At 41.4% G+C, this 22,748-nt stretch overlaps 2 protein-coding genes across 2 annotated transcripts; one reads left to right on the top strand and one right to left on the bottom strand.

The window, feature by feature from the left end:
• Positions 1-830: 830 nt before the first annotated feature.
• gje1a (gap junction protein epsilon 1a) lies at positions 831-3,489 on the bottom strand. The gene is made up of 4 exons (XM_061902166.1): positions 3,451-3,489; positions 2,908-3,090; positions 2,648-2,845; positions 831-2,489 (listed from the first exon to the last, which is right to left on the bottom strand). Exons 1-4 carry the CDS (start codon positions 3,487-3,489, stop codon positions 2,292-2,294), a joined length of 618 nt encoding a protein of 205 aa, XP_061758150.1. The 3' UTR covers positions 831-2,291.
• A 5,904-nt stretch (positions 3,490-9,393) lies between these two features.
• nmbr (neuromedin B receptor) lies at positions 9,394-16,184 on the top strand. The gene is made up of 5 exons (XM_061899588.1): positions 9,394-9,851; positions 12,065-12,191; positions 12,273-12,488; positions 14,728-14,966; positions 15,037-16,184. The coding sequence occupies exons 1-5, from the start codon at positions 9,454-9,456 to the stop codon at positions 15,182-15,184; spliced, it is 1,128 nt and encodes a 375-aa protein (XP_061755572.1). The 5' UTR covers positions 9,394-9,453; the 3' UTR covers positions 15,185-16,184.
• The last annotated feature ends 6,564 nt before the right edge of the window (positions 16,185-22,748 follow it).

The following is a 22,748-nucleotide window of genomic DNA, read 5'->3' as shown; positions in this document are numbered from 1 at the left end:
TGTGTGGGAGAGAATCAACAGTTTACATAATGGACTCATACTATAATGAAAGCAAGTCATTGATTTCCAGAATATGTGTAATTTATTAATGCTATAATCCTGACAACTGACGTCTCAGCATTAAGGATAGTTTACGCCATTTACGCAAGCGTTCTTCTTCTCCTCTTTGGCCTTGCCGTTTAACCATCCAACAAACGCCATGGGAACATCGCCCCCTGGATTTACAAATTCCGATGGGTAACAGATTTCGGTACAACACCTGTTTCGGGATCTTTCTGTATGGAGTTTGCATGTTCTCCCTGAGACTGCGTGGGTTCCCTCCGGGTACTCCGACTTCCTCCCACCTCCATAGTAATGCACCTGGGAATTGGTTGATTGGCAACACGAAATTGGCCCTAGTGTGTGAATGTGAGTGTGAATGTTGTCTATCTATCTGTGTTGGCCCTGCGATGAGGTGGCGACTTGTCCAGGGTGTACCCCGCCTTCCGCCCAATTGTAGCTGAGATAGGCACCAGCCACCCCGCTACCCCAAAGGAAATAAGCGGTAGAAAATGGATGAATGGATGGACATGAGAATGCTCAGTCAGTGATAAGAACATGAAATAAGAAAGTTAGGGTTTATCCCACGTCAGGTAAATTCCCTCCAAACCTAATACTGTATTTAACATTTTCAAAAAATGTCAATCCAAGCAACTGATTTTTAAATGACATTGCAGGTAATTCAGTATATTTTATTTGAATGTGTTGCACATAAAATTGGTTCACAATGACTTATTTGACATCAACTACAGACAACGTTGTTGAGTTATTCTTTACAAACAAGCAACATTAAGACATTAGAAAGAAGTTCAAAATATTAGACGTCATCATTCATTTATTTGATGTCGCTAGGATCCCAATAACGCAACCATTCCACACTTCCAAAAATGATTCACGTAAAAGTAAACACCATGTGGGGAATAAGTCAAACACAATATGTTGAAGGTATTAGCAACAGGGCTAGCATGTTTAAGGTAAATCATGTCGGTTGCTGAGGTAGTATCGCCATGTTTTTTGTACATACCAGATTATCTCTAAGCACTGCATTTTGACAGCGAGTTAGCAAGCTCTGAGCTTAAGGTATGACACTCTCACGCCTAAAAAAAGATAAATGTGTAAAAAAGTATGAATAACGCCTAGAAAAAGTACTGGCTTTGGCATGTATTTTATCGTCAAGATGTGACGTCACGACTACTAGCAGCTAATCAACTTAATCAAGGTTAGTTTTTGACACAGCAAGGGTCTTATTTAAAAAGGAATAAGCAGCAAAGCTTACATGAAAACACTGTCATTACTGACATCTTTGTTGCTTGTAACGTAACAACTGCAAGAATGCACAGATGTCATCAAATCTATAATTGTGAGATTGTTTAATAGGATGAACAGAACAAAGTGTTGCAAACCTTACAAGCAAAGACCAGCACAACACAAACGGACCTAAAGCACAGGGAAACACAGCAGTTTCAAATCCTCTTAAAGCCGCCGCCGTGCCGCCGCGTGCGTAACCAAAGCTTCCATCAGCGCTTTCAAAGCGTTGAAAATGAGGGTTTGATCCACTTTTGTCTGCTAATGCAATTTTGTACCTGAGATGAAAAACAGATTGCTGGAAAGTTCTTCACAAAAGTTGGATGGATGTCTGATGAAGACGATAAAAACAAAATACCATGTGTTCCGTGACTTCACGAGATGAAATATATCAATAAATAATACTACTAAATAATGACATTGGAAAGGAGGAAGTTTAAGAACATTTGATGCTGCTGTCGTCCATTTCAAACCCAAAGTTAATGAAGCTCCTTAAGCAAGCCAATTGATGACTACCTCAAGGAGCGTCATTTTTGTGTCCCCAATGTTTCAATTTGAATGTGAGCGTAAACAAAGCCATTCTCTCGAGCCAAGTGTGCTTCTGTCCATGCAGGAAAGACTGCAATGGACACACACACACGGTGGAAATGTCACACACGGAAGTGTGAGGAAGGATGCTCCTGAGCAGGTGGTTCATGTCCATATTGTGTCCATCCTGACCTTAGAAAGACTTGATTCGGTCCAAGAGCAGCATCATGTTCTCCTCACAGGACACTTTTGGACCTCCTGGCTGTGGCATGTTCTACAGACTAGAACTTTTGGCTCCCATTTGACGTAAAACCTGGTATGACCTCCCTCAGAATATTCCAGTCATAATGAAGCACATATGGTGCTCCTGCATTATCTTCCAAGAGGCTGACAGAAAGTAAAGATGTGGCGTGTGCACGTCATTGGTTGTTGAGATAGCCAAGACGTCTGCAGAGTATCTCAAAGATCTCGGCGATGCATAGCAGAATGGTGATGACGGTGAAGGTGTACATGGCGCTCAAGAAGATGGTCTTTTCAAAGTGCTCGGGCACCATGCACTTGGTCACGTTGAAGGCCTTCTCCAAAGCACTAGCGTCACACATATAGAGTGGGTGAACCTGCGAGAACGAGAACATGTGAGAAGAACCTTTGAAGACTATCGCACTTATCTGCTGATGCATCATCTCAGCTAGTCTAAAGGTCCTCGAAAAACAGGACAAACATGGCCGCTGTGGTAGCGCATGTTCTACAACTGACAGGAGGGCGATCACCACACCTGGAAGCCAAACAGGTGACTCTGTAGCCAGAAGGCGATGACTTCCAAAATGATGCGTAGGAGAACAGAGATGATGTAGAAGACGGTGTAGATAGGTCGCTCCAGGATCTCCTCCTGGTCGATGTTCTTGCAGGCCGCATAGAGGTGGAACACTGCCCCCGGAACCAAAACCGTGACCAGCTGTAAGGCCCAGAAGACCTGCAAGAGAACACTAGTAACGTAATAAGACGTTTCGGCTATACGTCAGTGGCCAGTCCTACCTGAGGCGTTATGGGTCGGAACTGGTTGTAACAGTACAGGTTGAGCTCTCTGCGATCTGGGTCGCAGCTGAAGTGCAGTGCCTCATTCCCGTAGACAGCGAAGCCCAGAACTCCCAGGAAGAACATCCGCACCGAGCCGAAGAACAAGGTGTGGAACTGGCCGATCACCGTCGGAGGCCTGAGCTGTAACACACACACACACACATACGAACAAGTCAGGCGCCATTCATTGGATGTACACACACACACGCACAGACACACACACACACACACACACACACACACACACACACACACACGCACACACACACACACAGGTGCAGCAATGGTGTGTATTGAGAGCAAAGTGAAAGCTTCTTTTGTCAGCACATAAAAGAGTGAAAGCTTTTCAGGGGAACACAAAGCTTTCATCAAACCTTCTTGGCCTTCATCATTTCTCACTAATGCCACCGGTCGCTCCACAATGGTCACTCCGTCCAACAGAACCGGAGCGACTCGGAAAGAGACGAGAGGAGGCTGCTGCCCGAGTTAAACGTTACTTACGCATCCTTCATAGAAGTTTTTGATGTAGTTTAAAGACATGTCGCTTTGAGTCCAGGAGGGTTCTGGGCCCGCATGGCAGCGCCGACACGACCGCCCTCTGCCTCGACGTACCCAAAGCCCGTGTCAATGCATACTTTTTGCCTTTTATCCCGCATCAATTGACCAGCTCAGTAGACACAGAGGGGCCAACAATGGCCAGCATTATAATCCCCATGTCAGCAAAAAAAACAACCTCCAGTTGGAGGCACACAATGCTCACGCTGAAAAACACAAAGTCCAAACCTTCGCTACACACAACGTCAGGTGAAGGATGACCAAAAGACAAAAGTCAGAAAGTGATGACAACACACCCTGCACTGCAAATACTTCTGGAAGAGCATTGAGGCCGCCGCCGTCCCAAATACACAAGATGTCCCTTGTCCCACACAGACGCTAACCTCCACCGCAAAGTTTGTCAAAGAAAAAGTCCACACACCAACCGTAATCCTGGCGGCGTGTTGTTCATCCCCCTTTCTCACTCTCACACGTCCTAAACGCACAACGCTCACCACCCGCTGACCAGGCAACGGCAAGCTACGCCCACCTGATGCTTCCTGTCCCCCCTTTCAAAATAAACAACAAGAGCAGCCACTGTCACCCAGCAGATAAACACATCCCTGCCATGTTCTTATTTTGATGGAAACTTCCTGTCCTTCCACGTCACACACCTGTTACAGTTGACCCCTACATCAACAAGCAGCCACTAAAGTGTATGTGTGTGTGTGTGTGTGTGTGTGTGTGTGTGTCTGTGTGTGTGTGTGTGTGTGTGTGTGTGTGTGTGTGTGTGTGTGTGTGTGTGTGTGTGTGTGTTAACATTAAACCCTAAAGCTTGTTGATGATGAAGATAATGGTGAGGAAGATGATAGTGATGAATGATGAAGATGATGGTGAGGAAGATGACCGTGAGAAATACAAATGGTGGTGATGTGAAGAATAATGAAGATAACGGTGAGGAATGTTGAAGATGATGTGAGGAATGCTAAACATGATTGGAAGAAATGATGAAGATAATGCTGGAGAATGAGTAAGATGATAGTGATGATTGAGGGAGATGATTTTGAGGAAGGTGATGTTGAGGAATTATGACAATAGTGATGAAGTTGATGGTGATTAATGATGAAGAGTATGGCGAAGAGTGGTGAAGATGGTAATGATGAATATAGTAAAATGTGATGAAGATGATGGTGATGAATTGTGAAAAGTATGACGAGAAGTGTTGAAGATGGTAAAGATTGATGAAGATGATGAATGATGAAAACTATGGTGGGGAGCGACGAAGATGGTGCATGATGTAGATGAAGGGAGGTTTTTCTCCTTGGCGTGTTGGTTTATTCTCTAATAAAACTCACCAAATCGCTGTCAATTTTCAGATTCACCGTCTTAGATTTATTTTAACAAGGGGTTTGACTAAATAAAAAGATAGAACATTCCTGGACAGAGACCTTCTCACCAAACTAAGCAGTTGGTCAGCAGGACAGGATCTGGTTTTGGTCATTTTCTGGAGCAAGCTTTGATCAGAAGGGGTCCTCTGTGAGCTCCTAACCTCAAAATGCTTCATACTTGTCTTCGTGTATCATCTGGCCCCGTCTGGTAGGACCTCCACAATGTTACTTCCAGCATCCCTACATCTTCTGATGCATTGATAGCATTGGCACAAACTTCTATCAAAATGATATCTTAATATATTAGGCATATAAACACACTAAAAAATAATCAAATTTTAACCCAACTGCAGCATGGTTCAGAAAAGGACAAACCCCTTATTTTAGTTATTTTAACTCAACATTTTCGGTTAATTCTTTCAACCTAAGTTGGTTAAAAAATGTACATTTTACTGCTAGTTTGCCTTACTTTTTTCCGACTTCTTATCAACATTATTTTAATTTCCATTAAAATATACTCAAACGCAAGATACGAGTGATATTTTTTCACAAGAAAAATGGTCATAGTAGTCATACACAGCATGCTCAAATATTTTCATGTACATAAGATGTGTGATTGTAAATAATCATCATCATCATTTATCCATCCATCCACTTTCTACCGCTTATTCCCTTTTGGGGCCTATCTCAGCTACAACCGGGCGGAAGGCGGGGTACACCCTGGACAAGTCGCCACCTCATCGCAGATCATCATCATTTAATTTATTTGTATTCCTTTTATAAAAATGCATGTATGCAAGCCACATACAGTTCACACTTTCATTGTTGTGTTTTTGTTTCTATACATTTCCATGATTAAAAAGGAGCAGATAGAAGAATAATATTTTTATATTTATCTGCCGTCTTTTTTAACACAAATTATTTTAGATGACTTCATCACTGATCCGTCCACCAACACTCAAACTCCAACATACTTTTTAATTTTCATTTAAGCATTTTCACAATGATATGTCCAATCAAAATCAAAAATCTGTTTTTGATATACTGCCAGTTGTCTATATTTTTGTAACTCATTTTGAATCAAAAAATATTCTTGCAACTTAAGTCTCTCTTTAGAGAATTACATGTTTTCACACCAGCCACAGACAAGCACATTTTTTTTAAATTTGTTTGCGCTCTTGGATGTTTAAAGTCATTCGACCTTCTGTTATTCTCATCTTCGGACGTGAACAAGAATAACTTTTGTTAGTCCTTCGGATTAACTTTATTTTTTAGCTTTGAACATCACTATAGAGCAGGGGTCGGGAACCTTTTTGGCTGAGAGAGCCATGAAAGCCAAATACTTTAAAATGTATTTCCGTGAGAGCCATATCATATTTTTAACACTGAATACAACTAATTGCGTGCATTTTTTAAGTAAGACCAACATTTTGGAGTATAATAAGTCCCTAATTATTTGTAATAACATTGTTATTTCTTGAACAGGTGCGGTACAAAACGGATGAATGGAATAAAATGCATGAGAATATTTTATTTTTTGAACGTTATTTTTAACATTGTGATTACCAGCGGAATTATTCATTACTTATCGTGTTAAGCAATGTCAGGTAAGATTTATCTGAGAGCCAGATGCAGTCATCAAAAGAGCCACATCTGGCTCTAGAGCCATGGGTTCCCTACCCCTGCAATAGAGGATATGCAATTCGGCAATTTCTTATAGTTTTAATAGTCCTGCCTAATGAACAGAGGATTTGTGTGGTCTCTATATCCTACTTTAAAAATATTGCAAATTGCTCCTTTCTGTGAAATAAATAAAGGCATTATGTCGCTGTGATATGTACTTCCCCATATTTCTGCACAATAATTATAGACTGATTGAGCAATATAACATTCTCATTGTATTATACGGGAAACTGTTTTTAACCTTGTTTAAAATAAATACGTTTTTAGATACCAGTACCTTATTTTTCCCATGCAATATATGAGATTTCCATGTCAACTTTTCATCTAGGATGACCCCAAGAAATCTGATTTCAGACACCTTCTCAATTTTCACATTGTTTATGAATAAACTAACTTATTCCTTTCTTTTATTACTGAATACCATACATTTAGAATTTTCCAAATTTAAAGATAATTTATTTACATCAAACCACAATTTTAATTCAACCAATTCCTCTTCAGTATTATCAGCTAAGATTTTCAAGTCGTCTCCTGAACAGTATAAATTTGTATTGTCTGCAAATAATATGTAATAATCTTAATGAGATGAATTCACAATAAAATTCCGTTCAACAAAAAAGTAGCTTTTTAATAAAAAAAAAGCCTTTTACCCAAAAATGCTTTACTCATTGAAAATCAACTCAAAAATGATTCATAGTTTTGAAAACCCAGAAACTGAGTTAAAATAATACTATATTAACGCAAAACATGGATTGCGCTTCATAAAAATAACTCCAAAATTTAACCCAACACTCGCAACTCATAAATTGGGTTATCAAAATAACTCAGCATTTTTTTTAGTAGTTGTGTTGTTCAGAGGGCCATTGTCCTTGGGTTGTAGGCCATGAATGTGACCTAAAGTTTAGCATGAGGCTAAGGAACGGCTCTGACAAAAATAAATACATGTCCCTTGAAAAGGAACTGAGGATTGTAAGGGCTCTAGGGCAGTGGTTCTCAAATGGGGGTACGCGTACCCCTGGGGGTACTTGAAGGTATGCCAAGGTGTACGTGAGAGTTTTAAAAAATTTTCTAAAAATAGCAACATTTCAAAAATAATGGATAAATATATTTATTGAACAACATTTCAACAAAATATGAATGTAAGTTCATAAACTGTGAAAAGAAACACAACAATGCAATATTCAGTGTTGACAGCTAGATTTTTGGTGGACATGTTCCATAAATGTTAATAATAATAATAATGGATTAGATTTATATCTTCTGTAGCCGAGGATCGGACCGCCAAGTGCTCTGCCTTCGGCTGCCGCCCAGCTCACAATGCACCCGACCTCTATGGCCCCTCCTATGAGTGGTGAGCCCATTGGAGGGATGACCCACGTTGCCTCTTCGGGCTGTGCCCGGCCGGGCCCCATGGGAACAGGCCCGACCACCAGGCGCTCGCCATCGTGCCCCAACTCCGGGCCTGGCTCCAGAGCGGGGCCCCGGTGACCCGCGTCGGACACGTTGGGAAGACTATGTCTCCCGGCTGGCCTGGGAACGCCTCGGGATCCCCCGGGAAGAGCTAGACGAAGTGGCTGGAGATAGGGAAGTCTGGGCTTACCTGCTTAGGCTGCTGCCCCCGCGACCCGACCTCGGATAAGCGGAAGATGATGGATGGATGGATGGATGGATAGATTTATATCGCGCTTTTCTATTGTTAGATACTCAAAGCGCTCACAGAGAAGCGGGAACCCATCATTCATTCACACCTGCCCTGGGGTAGACTGACGGAAGCGTGGCTGCCAGTTTGCGCCTACGGCCCCTCCGACCACCACCAATCATTCATTCATCATTCATTCACCAGTGTGAGCGGCACCGGGGGCAAAGGGTGAAGTGTCCTGCCCAAGGACACAACGGCAGCGATTTGGATGTCAATAGGTGGGAAGCGAACCTGCAACCCTCAGGTTTCTGGCACGGCCACTCTACCCACTACGCCATACCACCCTAAATGTTGATGTTAAAGATTTCTTTTTTTTGTGAAGAACTGTTTAGAATTATGTTAATGAATCCAGATGGATCTCTATTACAATCCCCAAAGAGAGCAGTTTCAGTTGATGATTACTTCTATGTGTAGAAATCTTTATTTATAATTCAATCACTTGTTTATTTTTTAACAAGTTTTCAGTTATTTTCATATCTTTTTTTCCAAATAGTTCAAGAAAGACCACTACAAATGACCAATATGTTGCACTGTTATACAATTTAATCAGAAACTGATGACATAGTGCTGTATTTTACTTCTTTATCTCTTTTTTTCAACCAAAATGCTTTGCTCTAATTAGAAGGTACTTGAATTAAAAAAATGTTCACAGGGGGCACATCACTGAAAAAAGGTTGAGAACCACTGCTTTAGGGCACTTGGAAATGGATGATAGTCCTACAAACACCTATCATATTGCATATGTTTGTATACATATACTGTATACACATGCACTCACTGAACATTACTGCATTCTACTACTTATTTTGACATTATGGACTAATACATTCCTTCAATGGAAAAGAGTGATGAAGATGATAAATGATGATGAGTTTGATGAGGAATAATTAGGATGGTGGAGTGATAAAGATGATGGCGATGAATGATGAGGTGAGGAGTGATGAAGATGTGAAGAAGAGTGATAAAGACGATGATGAGGAACCTTGAAGAGCACCATGAGGGATGATGAAGATATACGTAAGAAGAACATGATGAAGATGCTCTCTCTCTCTTTGATTCTGAGTAATCAAAGGCGCCTGTTGCTCCTTGTGCGCACTAGTCGCGTGTCAGCCTCACGCGTACGTCCACAGGTCCCCACGCGCATTTACGCGCGCATATTTTCGCGTCTGCGGTGTCTCGGCAGGAGCTTCCGACGCAGCGATGGACGATGACTTTCCGTCCGTACTTCCGATGGAGGTTCTAGGGTCCAACTGGAGCCAGGCGTCGTCGGACGATGGGGAGACAAGCGCGTACGTTGCCGTGCGTTGCGTCATGGCCTCGGCATACACGCTGATCATCGCTGTGGGTCTTGTGGGCAACGTGACCCTCATGAAGATCTTCATCAGCACCGCGGCCATGAGGAGTGTGCCCAACATCTTCATCAGCAGTTTGGCGGCAGGAGACCTCCTGCTGATCCTCACCTGCGTGCCGGTAGACGCCTTCCGGTTCTTCTCTCACCAATGGATCCTCGGAGAGGTCGCGTGCAAGCTCATACCCGCAATACAGCTCACCTCCGTTGGCGTGTCCGTCTTCACGCTCACCGCCCTCAGCGCCGACAGGTGCGACCACGCCTTCATCATCATCATCATATGTTTATTGTCATCATCATCGTCGCCATCAATGTGTTTATTTTATCATCATCATCATCAATACAGTTTGTTTATTATCCTCATCATCACATCAGTATTTGTGTTATCCTCCTTGTCAATGTGTTTATCATCATCATCCTCATCACATCAATATGTTTATCATTCTCATCATAATGTTTATCATCATCAACATCAATATGTTTATTATGATCTTCATCACATCAGTATCTACATTATTCTCATCATCAATGTGTGTATTATCATCATCATCATCACATCAATATGTTTATCATCAATATGTTTTATATATTTTATATGTAAAATATATGTTACATTATATATTTTATAAAATATAATAATATATAATAATTTATATCATATAAAATATGTTTTATATAATATAAAATATTATATAACATTTAAATATTTTATATTTATCATCACCATCATCATCATCAATATGTTTATCATCATCATCAATATTTTTATCATCATCATCAATATGTTTATTATCATTATCATCATCACAGCAGTATTTTGATTATTCTCATCATCAATGTTTATTATCGCCATCTTCATCAATATATTTATCATCCTCATCATCACCATCGATATGTGTATTATTCTCCTCGTCAATATGTTTATCATCTTCATAATCACCACCAATATGTTTATTGTCATCATTGAATGTTTATCATCATCATCTATGTTTATATTCTTCATCAATAGGTTTATTATCATCACCATCACATCAATATGTTTATTATCATTATCATTATCATTAATATGTTTATCATCTTCATCATCGCCATCAAGATGTTTAATATCCTCATCATCAATATGTTTATCATCATCATCACCATCAATATATTTATTATGTTTATTATCATCAATATTTTTATTACATTATCATCATCACATCATTACGTTATCATCATCAACAAGTTTATCATCTTTATCATCATCATCATCAATATGTTTTTTATCATCTCTAGAAATGTTTATCATCATCATCATCATCATCATCATCATCAATATGTCTATTACCCTCATCATAATCGTCATCTTATTATCCTCTCCCTCATCACTTTTGTTCAATCAATCAATCAATCAATCAGTCCATCCATCCATCCATCTACCGCTTGATCCTTTTGGAGTCACGGGGGTTGTTGTTGTGGGTGGTGGTGGCGGTGGGCGGGGAGCTGGAGCTTACCTTAGCTGCACTCGGGCAGAAGGCAGTGTACACCCTGGACAAGTCGCCCCTCATCACAGGGCCAACACAGATAGACAGACAACATTCACACTCACATTCACACACTAGGGCCAATTTAGTGTTGCCAATCAACCTATCCCCAGGTGCATGTCTTTGGAGGTGGGAGGAAGCTGGGGTACCCGGAGAGAACCCGCGCAGTAACGGGGAGAACATCCATCCATTTTCTATCACTTATTCCCTTTGGGGTCGCGGGGGGCGCTGGTGGTTATCTCAGCTACAATCGGGCAGGAGGTGGGGTACACCCTGGACAAGTCGCCACCTCATCGCAGAGGGGAGAACATGCAAACATCAATCCATCACACTTTATTTGTACAGCCCTTAATCACAAATCAATAGGATTCCTATCATCACCATTAATGTGTTCAATATTGATTAAGTCTTATTGCTGATGTACCTAATCAATCGTCGCCATCCTTGTCCACGGTGGTGAAAAGAAGATGATGATGACATCTCGTAGATGTCACCTCTTGTTCTTTATTGTCTTGATAAACTTTCACTGATTGGCCGTCACTGTAGAGATGGCATTAGCAATCAGTGGTGTAATGCTAGCTGCTAACAGCAAACTAATTTCCTGACCACTCAGCTGTAGTCCGACCTTGATGGCTTCTAACAAGCATTAACGAGCTCTAACAAGCTCTAATGAGCCTCAAGTTCATGATGAGCTTATAATTAGACCAAGATGGACAGCTGACACTGGACTGCAAAAACAAAATAGTTTTCTCTACGGCCTACTGATCCAGGACCATGTGAAACATGTAGGACCACAGACCTCCAGGGTCCTACTGCTACTGTTCTTCACTTGTTCTTCACATGTTCTACAATTATTCTTCACCTGTTTGTCACATGTTCTTCACATATTTTTTCAACTGTTCATCCCCTGTTTTCCACATGTTCTTAACATGTTCTTTAGGTACAAGGCCATCGTAAAGCCCATGGACATCCATACATCTGGCGCTGTTTTGTGGACATGCGTAAAGGCCGCGTCCATCTGGCTGCTGTCCATCCTGATGGCCATCCCCGAGGCCGTCTTCTCCGAAGTGGTCTCCATGCAGGTACCGCTAACGGTAACGCCTGAGACACCGGACAGCGGTCTCACCTTTGGCTCCTCCCATCGTCAGGTTCAAAGGGACAGTGAAAACATTACCTTCGTCAACTGCGTCCCGTACCCACTGTCCAACCGGACGCATCCTAAGGTCCATTCAGTGATGATCTTCCTGGTTTACTTCCTGTTCCCGCTGGCCGTCATCTCCGTGTATTACTACCACATTGCTCGCACGCTCACACGCAGTGCACACAACATGCCCGGAGAGCTCAGTGAGCACACCAAGAAACAGGTGCGGATGTGTGGGGATATGTGGGACAGATGTGCATGAAGTATTGACAGGTGTGAACAGGTAGGACATGTTTGGATGTGTGGGGCCATGTGTGGACATGTAAAAGAGGTGTGGCTCAGATGGTAGAGCGGTCGTCCAGAAACTTGAGGGATTCTGGTATGATTCCAGGGACTCACACTGGTGTATGTTTGATGGTGGTCATAGGTGCTTTAAGAACAAATTGGCAGCCGTATTCCGTCAGTCTACCCCAGGGGCAGCTGTGACTACAAATTTATCTTACCACCATCACTTTAGTGAATGTGGAGTGAAACAATGATGGCTTCTCGGTTCTCACTGTAATGCACTTTGAGTGTCTGGAAAAGCGCCATATGAAACAAATCTATTATTATAATTATTATTATAGAGGATATGTGTGGGCAGATGCTCTACCACAAGCCATCCATGCTCAGTCAGGATTCCTTCAGTTTGACAGCCCCCATAACCTCTGGTGTCCAATTTCACTACTACTAATACTACTACTTACAATACTTGTACTTTTTTATACTACTACTACTACTATGACAATTATTAGGTGCAAGCTGACTTTAGCTCTGACCCAGGTGGAATCACTCTTCCATGAACACCTGCAGACGTCACTGCATAGCTGACCTGGCTGAGCCCGGAAGAAGAAGGACTAACTTTTAGTTTCCCAGCAGACTGGGACTCCCACACTATTTAATAATTTAATAATTCAATAATTATACCAACTCATCATCCATTGTGGCCAATCTCCCTGGAAGGTGCATTCATTTATCTGCAGCCTCTTCCCAAGGTTTCTTTTTTTTCCCCAGCCGGGGTCTTTTGACATTTTCCTTGCCCTGATGTGGGTTTAGATCAGCGGATGTCATTGTGAGTTTGTAAAGCCCTTTAATCCCTTGCGATTAGTGAATTCTGACGTGAATTATATTTATATAGTGCTTTTCTCTAGTGGCTCTCAAGGCCCTTTACACAGTAAAAAAAAATAATTATCTAAGTTACAATTAAACCATTGTGGGTGGCACTGGGAGCAGGTGGTACAGTGCCTTGCCCAAGGACACAACGGCTGTGTCTAGGATGACAGAAGCGGGGAATGAACCTGGAACCCTTAAGTTGCTGGCAAGGCCACTCTACCAACCAAGCCACGCTGTTCCGGGCGCTGTACAAATACATTTTGATTGATATTAGCTCAGTGACCTTGTGGTTAGAGTGTCCATCCTGAGACAAGGTGGTGAGTTCAAACTCCGGCCGAGTCATACCAAAGACTATAAAAATTGGACCCATTACCTCCCTGCTTGGCACTAACCATCTTGGGTTGGAATTGTGGGTTAAATCACCAAAATGATTACCGAGCGCGGCTCCCGCTGCTGCTCACTGCTCCTCTGCCCTCCCAGGGGGAGAACAAGGTGATGGGTGAAATGCAGACGGGAATTTTACCACACCTAGTGTCTGTGTGACTATCAGTGGTACTTTACTCATTACTTTCAATACTTGTACAATATCAGTACTACTACTACTATTACTACTATAATTACAATATCAGTACTACTACTACTACTACTACTACTACTACTACTGTACTATAACTTACTATTGTACAGTAAGTAGTAGTAGTACTGTATCAGTACTACTGCTACTATTACTTAAAATTCTTGAAAAATATCACTACAACTACTACGACAATTATACTATTACTAACAATACTTGTACAATACCATATACTACTACTACTATACTAATAATATTAAAAATAACACACATAATATTTTGAGCATTATTCTTTGTAGTTATTGCAGTTTATGGAAGCAAGTTTCTGTACCATCCTTCTTGTGGATATGAAGAATTTGAAGGAGGAGAGAAGGTTGATGAAGCTGTGGAAAGTTCTGTTAGCTTGAAAGAAGCTGAATAACAAAGACGTGAGTAATATTTATCAGCGGTTGACCTTTGCTAGCAAACATCCTTTATTCAAGGGGCTCTCAGGTGACATCTTCCACCTGACCTTCCACCTCCACACACTGGCTGCACAACATTAGCACCGCGCCTTTCAGAGACAACAGGCAAAGGGAGGTCAGCATCAGGGGGTCAAAGGTTGAGCTTTTGTGAGCGAGCGCTGACCCGTGTCAGTGCACGTGAATGACCCCTGTGAGCTTCCTGCTTATGTAAACATGTTACATCCTGGTTGGCATGTTGTTGGCATGCGAATGCTAACGTTTGGGTGTTGCAGATGGAGACCAGGAAGCGTCTGGCTAAAATCGTGTTGGTCTTCGTGGGTTTGTTCGCCCTCTGCTGGCTGCCCAACCATGTGCTCTACATGTACCGCTCCTTCCACTACCAGCAGATGGATGTTTCATTAGCCCACCTGCTCGTCACGCTGCTAGCACGCATTCTCAGCTTCTCCTCGTCCTGCGTCAACCCCTTCGCACTCTACCTGCTCAGCGACAGCTTTCGCCGCCACTTCAACAGGTGATCGCCTCGAGCCATCCGCGTGGTCACACGGCCGTCCATTTACCGCTTTCTCTCCGTCTCTCTCCAGTCAGCTGCGATGCGGTCACCGCCCTCGCGCACAGCGCCAGGCCAGCTACCTGCACAGCACCTCTCATATTCGGCTCACCTCCATCAAGAAGGCCACACCCAGTTCCGCTGCCAACGGCGCCAGCGACAGGCCAGAAATAACCATGTGATGACTTCCACCTGGACAGGAAGTCCCCTACTAGCTGCAAGTAGCATACGCCAGTCTGACAGTATGTCACCCATGAGTCGATACTGTCCCTCATGAGTATAACGATGATGTCATTCATGAAGTTGATGATGTTACTGTCTTTCAACAACATCACGGTCAGAGATTTCCTGAAACCTGGAGAAGCTGCTATGTTAGCTCGTTAGTTTAGCACGCTTTCCATGCTGATGAAGAAATATGGCGGCACCCAGCGACATCATCAATGTGATCGCCCTGTCTCCATGGACCCTTCCTATTGCCATCATCATTCATGAAAATGAAACTTTCATGCACTTTAACACGTAGCACTAGCATATAGCTCATGAGAAGCGGCGTGCAGCAACAGGAAGCAAAGGGCCACAGAGGGAGCCAATTAGAAGCAATCAGAAATGTGATTGCTTTAGGAAAGGCGATCCCGCCTTACATTTGCTGTTGTAAAGAAGGAAGTGTGGTGTTCAGCCCATCCTTGTGGGATGGATTGTCGTGATGGATAATATGCTCCTTCTACATCAATCACTTCCTGTTGGCATCTTTAAGCTTCCTCTTACACCTTGAATACATCCTCATTATTGACATCATCATCATTATCTTTAACATCATGAACAATGACATCTTTAATCAGACGATATCATCATTGGTGAAATCCTTCCATCCATCCATTTTCTACCGCTTATTCCCTTCGGGGTCGCGGGGGACGCTGGAGCCTATCTTAGCTACAATCGGGCGGAAGGCGAGGTACACACTGGGCAAGTCGCCCCCTCATCGCAGGGCCAAAACAGATAGACAGACAACATTCACACTCAAATTCACACACTAGGGCCAAATCATCGACATAGTAATCATTAATGACATCAATATCAATGACATAATCATCATCATTAGCGACACCATCATCAATGACATCATCGTCAATGACATCATCATCATCAGTGTAGAAAGTACAGTTGTGTTGAAAAAAAGATGACTATGAGTTTCGATGTGTCTTTAAGTGACTAATAAATGTTATGTAATATGTACAAAAATACTATTTTAGTTGTTGTTCCTGGTTTAATGTGTTATAGGACACATGCTGAAAGTGTATGAATGACATACAGCCAAGAACACATTAGCATGTTGGCATAGCTGCGTGCGTGTGTGTGGGTGTTGCTGGACGACAACAAACATGTCATGAGCATTGTGTGCCAGCAGCAGAATATATGAGGGGCCGTTAGGGACATTATTCAGAATTACCTCTTACATACACTACTGAAATGCTGTCACATAAACAACTGAAATGTTTTTCTCTCACGCACTACAGAAACACTCTTATACACACTACTGAAATACTCTCACATACACTACTGAAATGCTCTCACTTAAACAACTGAAATGTTTTTCTCTCACACACCCTACTGAAACACTCTTACACACACAACTGAAATGCTCTCACATAAACAACTGAAATGTTTTTCTCTCACACACACTACTGAAACACTCTTATACACACTACTGAAATGCTCTCACATACACTATTGAAATGCCATCCATCCATCCATCCATCCATCCATCATCTTCCGCTTATCCGAGGTCTGGTCGCAGGGGCAGCAGCCTAAGCAGGGAAGCCCAGACTTCCCTCTCCCCAGCCACTTCGTCCAGCTCTTCCCGGGGGATCCCGAGGCGTTCCCAGGCCAGCCGGGAGACATAGTCTTCCCAACGTGTCCTGGGTCTTCCCCGTAGCCTCCTACCGGTTGGACGTGCCCTAAACACCTCCCTAGGGAGGCGTTCGGGTGGCATCCTGACCAGATGCCCGAGCCACCTCATCTGGCTCCTCTCGATGTGGAGGAGGAGCGGCTTTACTTTGTGCTCCTCTCACATGACAGAGCTTCTCACCCTATCTCTAAGGGAGAGCCCCGCCACCTGGCGGAGGAAACTCATTTCGGCCGCTTGTACCCGTGATCTTATTCTTTCGGTCATGACCCAAAGCTCATGACCATAGGTGAGGATGGGAACGTAGATCGACCGGTAAATTGAGAGCTTTGCCTTCCGGCTCAGCTCCTTCTTCACCACAACGGATCGATACAACGTCCGCATTACTGAAGACGCCACACCGATCCGCCTGTCGATTTCACGATCCACTCTTCCCCCACTCGTGAACAAGACTCCTAGGTACTTGAACTCCTCCACTTGGGGCAAGGTCTCCTCCCCAACCCGGAGATGGCACTCCACCCTTTTCCGGGTGAGAACCATGGACTCGGACTTGGAGGTGCTGATTCTCATTCCGGTCGCTTCACACTCGGCTGCGAACCTACTGAAACACTCTTATACAAACTACTGAAATGCTCTAACATAAACAACTGAAATGTTTTTCTCTCAGTAGTGTGTGTGAGAGAAAAACATTTCAGTTGTTTATGTGAGAGCATTTCAATAGTATATGTAAGAGGTAATTCTGAAAAATGTCCCTAACGGCCCCTCATAAGAATATGTGGACCAGCTTAGAGTGCAACAATGCATGACATCACTATGTGTGGAACAGAGGGCAGGATAAAAACAGTGAGAAGCACTATGTGTCGAACAGAGGGCAGGATAAAAACCGTGAGACGTCACCTCATGAAGACACGAGGCCTCAAGTGATGCTTGATCCTCTTTTTTGTGTCTGGGGGCGGAGCCTCTTTTATCAGTATGCAGCAGCCAGTGCACCTTCTAACACACACTCACGCACACACACGCAAGCACATGCGCACCCACTTACATGCACACACATACACACGCTCACATACACACGCACATACAATGCTAATGATTTGGAGAATGAATTAGTTTCCAATTATGAAAGTCGTTTAGCTTAGCACCAAAACAGAAACAAGCATGAAAGCGTTTTTCTCTCAAAAAAGCTGTGATTGACATGTTTGTGTTTACATTATATGTGGAGTATGTATTTATATGTACAGTTTTTACATAATTTGTATATTTGCATAATATATTAAGTATGTTTTTATGGGATTTTCATATATACATACATATGTATTTACATAATGTGTATTTTTGTACGCATAAGGTCGAATTGATGCAAAAATTAGCTGATAAGTTTGTGCCCAGAGGATTGCATTTCTGAAATGATCAAAATAGTTAATAATTACTTTAGTGTGTTTGTCTTCATGATTTTTAGAACGCAATACTGGGGGAGGAAATGAAATATATAATCATGTAATACTTACTAGAAACTAAAATCACTGCTAGTAAGATATGGTATAGAAACAAATTAAAAGTAGCAAAAAAAAAAGTTGTATTAACCAAAACAAGTTTTGCCAACAAAAGATAATCACACATGTTTTCGATGCCAATATTCGTATTTGTGTTTACTTTTATTGTTTTTGTGTTTTAAAGGTTATTATGTTCAACTTTTTTCACATTTCCTTCTCTTTTTTACTGTTTTGGTTGTTTTTTTTTCGGTTTTGCGTCCTTTTTTAACTGTTTCAATCTAATGGCAGTGTTCGGGCATGAGGGTTTGGTCCAAGTTTAACCGGAAGCAGTTTTACTTAGACTTGGACTTGCAATTAAAACACTGTAGAAAACAAACAGGTCATAGTTTTCTAGATTTTTATCATTTTGAAAGTCCTTCAAGGTGTAAAATGGAATGGGTTGAACACACTCAGACTTGTCAATCTTGTTGTTATAAAGTCCCTTTGTCAGTGATTAAGATAGAAGATAAAGTTCCCTATTTAGTGTGTTAAATGTTGAATATAATTGACTATTATTGTCCAACGTAACAAGCTATTAATATAGTCATGCATCTTTAAGTTGAGTCTGTTTAAGTCAGGCAGTTTACTTCTCGGTGTCCTTGAGTCGGTGTGTAGAACAGTGTGTATCTGAGGGTGTACTTAGCTGCTGCTGCTAAAAGTTACATATAAAGAAGTTGAAACGTAAAAACGGTGTCATTATTCCCTTACCGGAGTACGCTCACGGGTGAAGAGTCCCAGCACAACAACAACAACATCAGTTTATCCATATGGTTCTTTAATACTTGTACATATCACAATGATGCAATGTTGTTTTCCACGGAACAGTTGGAAAATATTACATGTAGCGCTATAATGAACAATGATGCTAGCCTTTCAATATGGCTTCTGGCCATGCATTGTAGGATACTTTAGATGAAAATACAAAGCCCTCTATGGAGCGACTTTAAAATGTACGTGTAGCAGTATTTTTTATTTAAAGGGGAACATTATCACCAGACCTATGTAAGCGTCAATATATACCTTGATGTTGCAGAAAAAAGACCATATATTTTTTTAACCGATTTCCGAACTCTAAATGGGTGAATTTTGGCAAATTAAACGCCTCTCTATTAGCGATGACGTCAGAACGTGACGTCACCTAGGTAATAAAGCTGCCATTTTTCTCAAACACATTACAAGCACAGGGTCTCAGCTTTGTTATTTTCCGTTTTTTCGACTATTTTCTGGAACCTTGGAGACATCATGCCTCGTCGGTGTGTTGTCGGAGGGTGTAACAACACTAACAGGGAGGGATTCAAGTTGCACCACTGGCCCAAAGATGCGAAAGTGGCAAGAAATTGGATGAAATTTGATCAAAATACGAGGGTGTGGGGAAAGCCAACGAAATGGTCAGTCGTTTGTTCCGCACACTTTACCGACGAAAGCTATGCTACTACAGAGATGGCAAGATTGTGTGGATATCCTGCGACACTCAAAGCAGAAGCATTTCCAACGATAAAGTCAAAGAAATCTGTCGCCAGACCCCCATTGAATGTGCCGGAGTGTCTGCACATTTTACCGGCGATGCTAAGGCAGACATGGCACAGAGATGTATGGATAACCTGCAGATGCATTTCCAATGATAAAGTCAACAAAATCACAAAGGTGAGTTTTGTTGATGTTATTGACTTATGTGCTAATCAGACATATTTAGTCGCGGCATGACTGCCAGCTAATCAATACTAACATGCTATTTAGGCTAGCTGTATGTACATTTGAAACTATATTTTCATTCAGCGTTTCCCTCCACCCACATTTAATGCCAAACAAACACTTACCAATCGACGGATTTAGGTTGATCCAATGTCACAAGATGCAAAAGTCCTGATCATTTGGTCTGCACATTTTACCGGCGATGCTAAGGCAGACATGGCCGAATAGCGTCAATAGCTATTTGCTCAATAGCTTCAGTTTCTTCTTCAATTTCTTTTTCGCTATCTGCCTCCATACTCCAACCATCCGTTTCAATACATGCGTAATCTGTTGAATCGCTTAAACCGCTGAAATCCGAGTCTGAATCCGAGCTAATGTCGCTATATCTTGCTGTGCTATACGTATTGGCATCACTGGATGACATCACAGGAAAATGGACGCTGGCTTCACAGATAGCGAAAATCAGGCACTTTAAAGATTTTTTTAGGGATATGCGGGGTGGGTAAAATTTAAAAAAAAACTTCGAAAATTAAATAAGCCACTGGTAACTGATTTTGATTGGTTTTAACCCTTCTGTAATTGTGATAATGTTCCCCTTTAAAACATTGAAACCAGACACATAAAGCTTGGTGTGACATCAGTAACTTCAATATGTGTTACAATACGAAACTTTGACTATCGTAATGTTGAACGACCTCTGGCGATTCTTCCTCTTGTTCCTTTTAGAAAGTCTTATATCCAGGCTGTGGAGACAACTTCATGCACAAGCTCTCTTCAGCGTGTGAAAATAAAGTCTCACATATTTTTGTTTCTATTTTTAGACCTAAATAGTTTCACTAATATTGTATTGTGTGTCTCGTTGTGTATTATTGTGTTGTCAATTATTATTTTGACTTGTACAAATTAATAAACAATGTGCTGAAACTACTTCTGTTGTGATTAATTTCCTGCCTTAATTGCAAATAATACAACATAGGGGAATACATTCAGCTATCCTAAATGATATTCCACATAATAACATTTAAATGTACTTTTGAAAGTACAACCATTTACAGTAGATTGAAATAATAATAATACTAATAATAATAATTAACTGCTATATTGTAGAGCTGAGGAGTTATTTAAAATGAATTATAAAAATAGGTTGGACTTTTAGAGAAGACATTTCTCTTAACAGTTACATGACAACATATTTAAAACAAAAATGTGCGTATACTTTGTGATGTTGCTGTATTTATGTCAACAATAAAGACAAAGTACACCTCTGTCTTTCTGAAATAGTTTTCTCTAGCATATTTCTGAGGAGACATACTGTTGTCCAGCTAAAGTTCATCATTAAGTCAGCAAAGCTGATGGTTGACTGCCATATTACATTTGATTTAAAAATAAAAATAAAAAAGCAGTCATACAGTAAATCCTCCATAAACCGTATCATAGCTGTGTTATAGGAATATAGCTTTAAAATAATTTATGCTTGCTTTGTAAACAGAATCATGGTCCCCCACTTGTTGAGAATTGTTGCGAACCCTCATGGCTGCAGTATTAGTGACCCCAAGATGCAGGAACCAGGAGAGTGAAGATCAGGTAAAATTATTTTAATATACTTAAACATCGGAAGAGCAGTCATGCATGCAAACGGTTCTTAACAAAAGTCAAACCTCGAGCGCTGAGAAGCAGGTGAGGCAGGCATAAATAGCAGCCTGTTGATTAGCACCAGGTATGGCCCGGCTGCCAATCAGCAGCAGGTGAGGGAAAAACAGCGCTCAGCAGGACAAGCGGGAAATTGAACCAAAATAAGAGCACTGATGTAAAATAAACACAAAACAACGTAGCACAAACAGAAATAAATTGACAGATTGTCACAATGAGTTAATATATAAAAAACAAAATAAACATTTAATAAATAATAACGATTTTCTCTTAGTGCTGAAATCTACTGCATAGATAAAACCAATTTTGAAAGTAATAGTTGACCAAATTGCTTGCGAAAAAGTAATAAATGTGTACTGTATATTTAAAAAATACAAGATGTCTCTCTGAGCAGCAGGAGATACATCTGCCAACAGCAACAAACAAAGGCCTACTCAAGATAAATGTAAAAAACAACTTTTCATTTTTTTTCATATTTTAAAGCTTTCTAAAAACTTGATTTATAGTCTCTCAAACCTCCGGTCTTCTTCTACGTGGTTTTACCTGCAAGCCCAAGTCTAGTAAAGCTGCTTCCCGGTAAACTTGTTGCAAGCCCTTGTGCCTGAGCGACTAAGGCATATAATGTGCCTAGGCGATAAATAAAAAAACATTTATCCTTCCTCCTTGTTAGTGTGTTCTGATGTTAAAATCAATGTACACGTGATTGCACACGTAAGATATCACTTTATGGATGATTAAGAAATAATGAACACTTCAATGCACATGTTTCTCATTAAATGTGTTATTATTCCACAAGTGTTTAGGGCTCTGTGTAAGTGCAGTAAAGATAATGTACCCTGTTAGCTAGTATATCAAAATAATCATAATATTAACAAAGGTGCAATGCCACCAAGTCCGCTGTGGTTGCTTTTCAGGCGTCTGATTGGACAAAATGTGTATGACATCAGGTGTATGTCTTTTTGTGTAGAC

Source organism: Nerophis ophidion, linkage group LG05 (assembly GCF_033978795.1).
Source record: "Nerophis ophidion isolate RoL-2023_Sa linkage group LG05, RoL_Noph_v1.0, whole genome shotgun sequence".
NCBI lineage: Eukaryota > Metazoa > Chordata > Actinopteri > Syngnathiformes > Syngnathidae > Nerophis > Nerophis ophidion.
This window is presented reverse-complemented; position numbering and strand designations above follow the sequence as displayed.

Coding starts and splice junctions, on each gene's coding strand:
- gje1a (XM_061902166.1), bottom strand. CDS start 3,489: ATGTCTTTAAACTACATCAAAAACTTCTATGAAGGATGC. Junction 3,091..3,450: donor AAAACTTCTATGAAGGATGC/GTAAGTAACGTT, acceptor TGTGTGTTACAG/CTCAGGCCTCCGACGGTGAT. Junction 2,846..2,907: donor TCCGACCCATAACGCCTCAG/GTAGGACTGGCC, acceptor GTTCTCTTGCAG/GTCTTCTGGGCCTTACAGCT.
- nmbr (XM_061899588.1), top strand. CDS start 9,454: ATGGACGATGACTTTCCGTCCGTACTTCCGATGGAGGTTCTAGGGTCC. Junction 9,852..12,064: donor ACCGCCCTCAGCGCCGACAG/GTGCGACCACGC, acceptor CATGTTCTTTAG/GTACAAGGCCATCGTAAAGC. Junction 12,192..12,272: donor CCGAGGCCGTCTTCTCCGAA/GTGGTCTCCATG, acceptor TCCCATCGTCAG/GTTCAAAGGGACAGTGAAAA.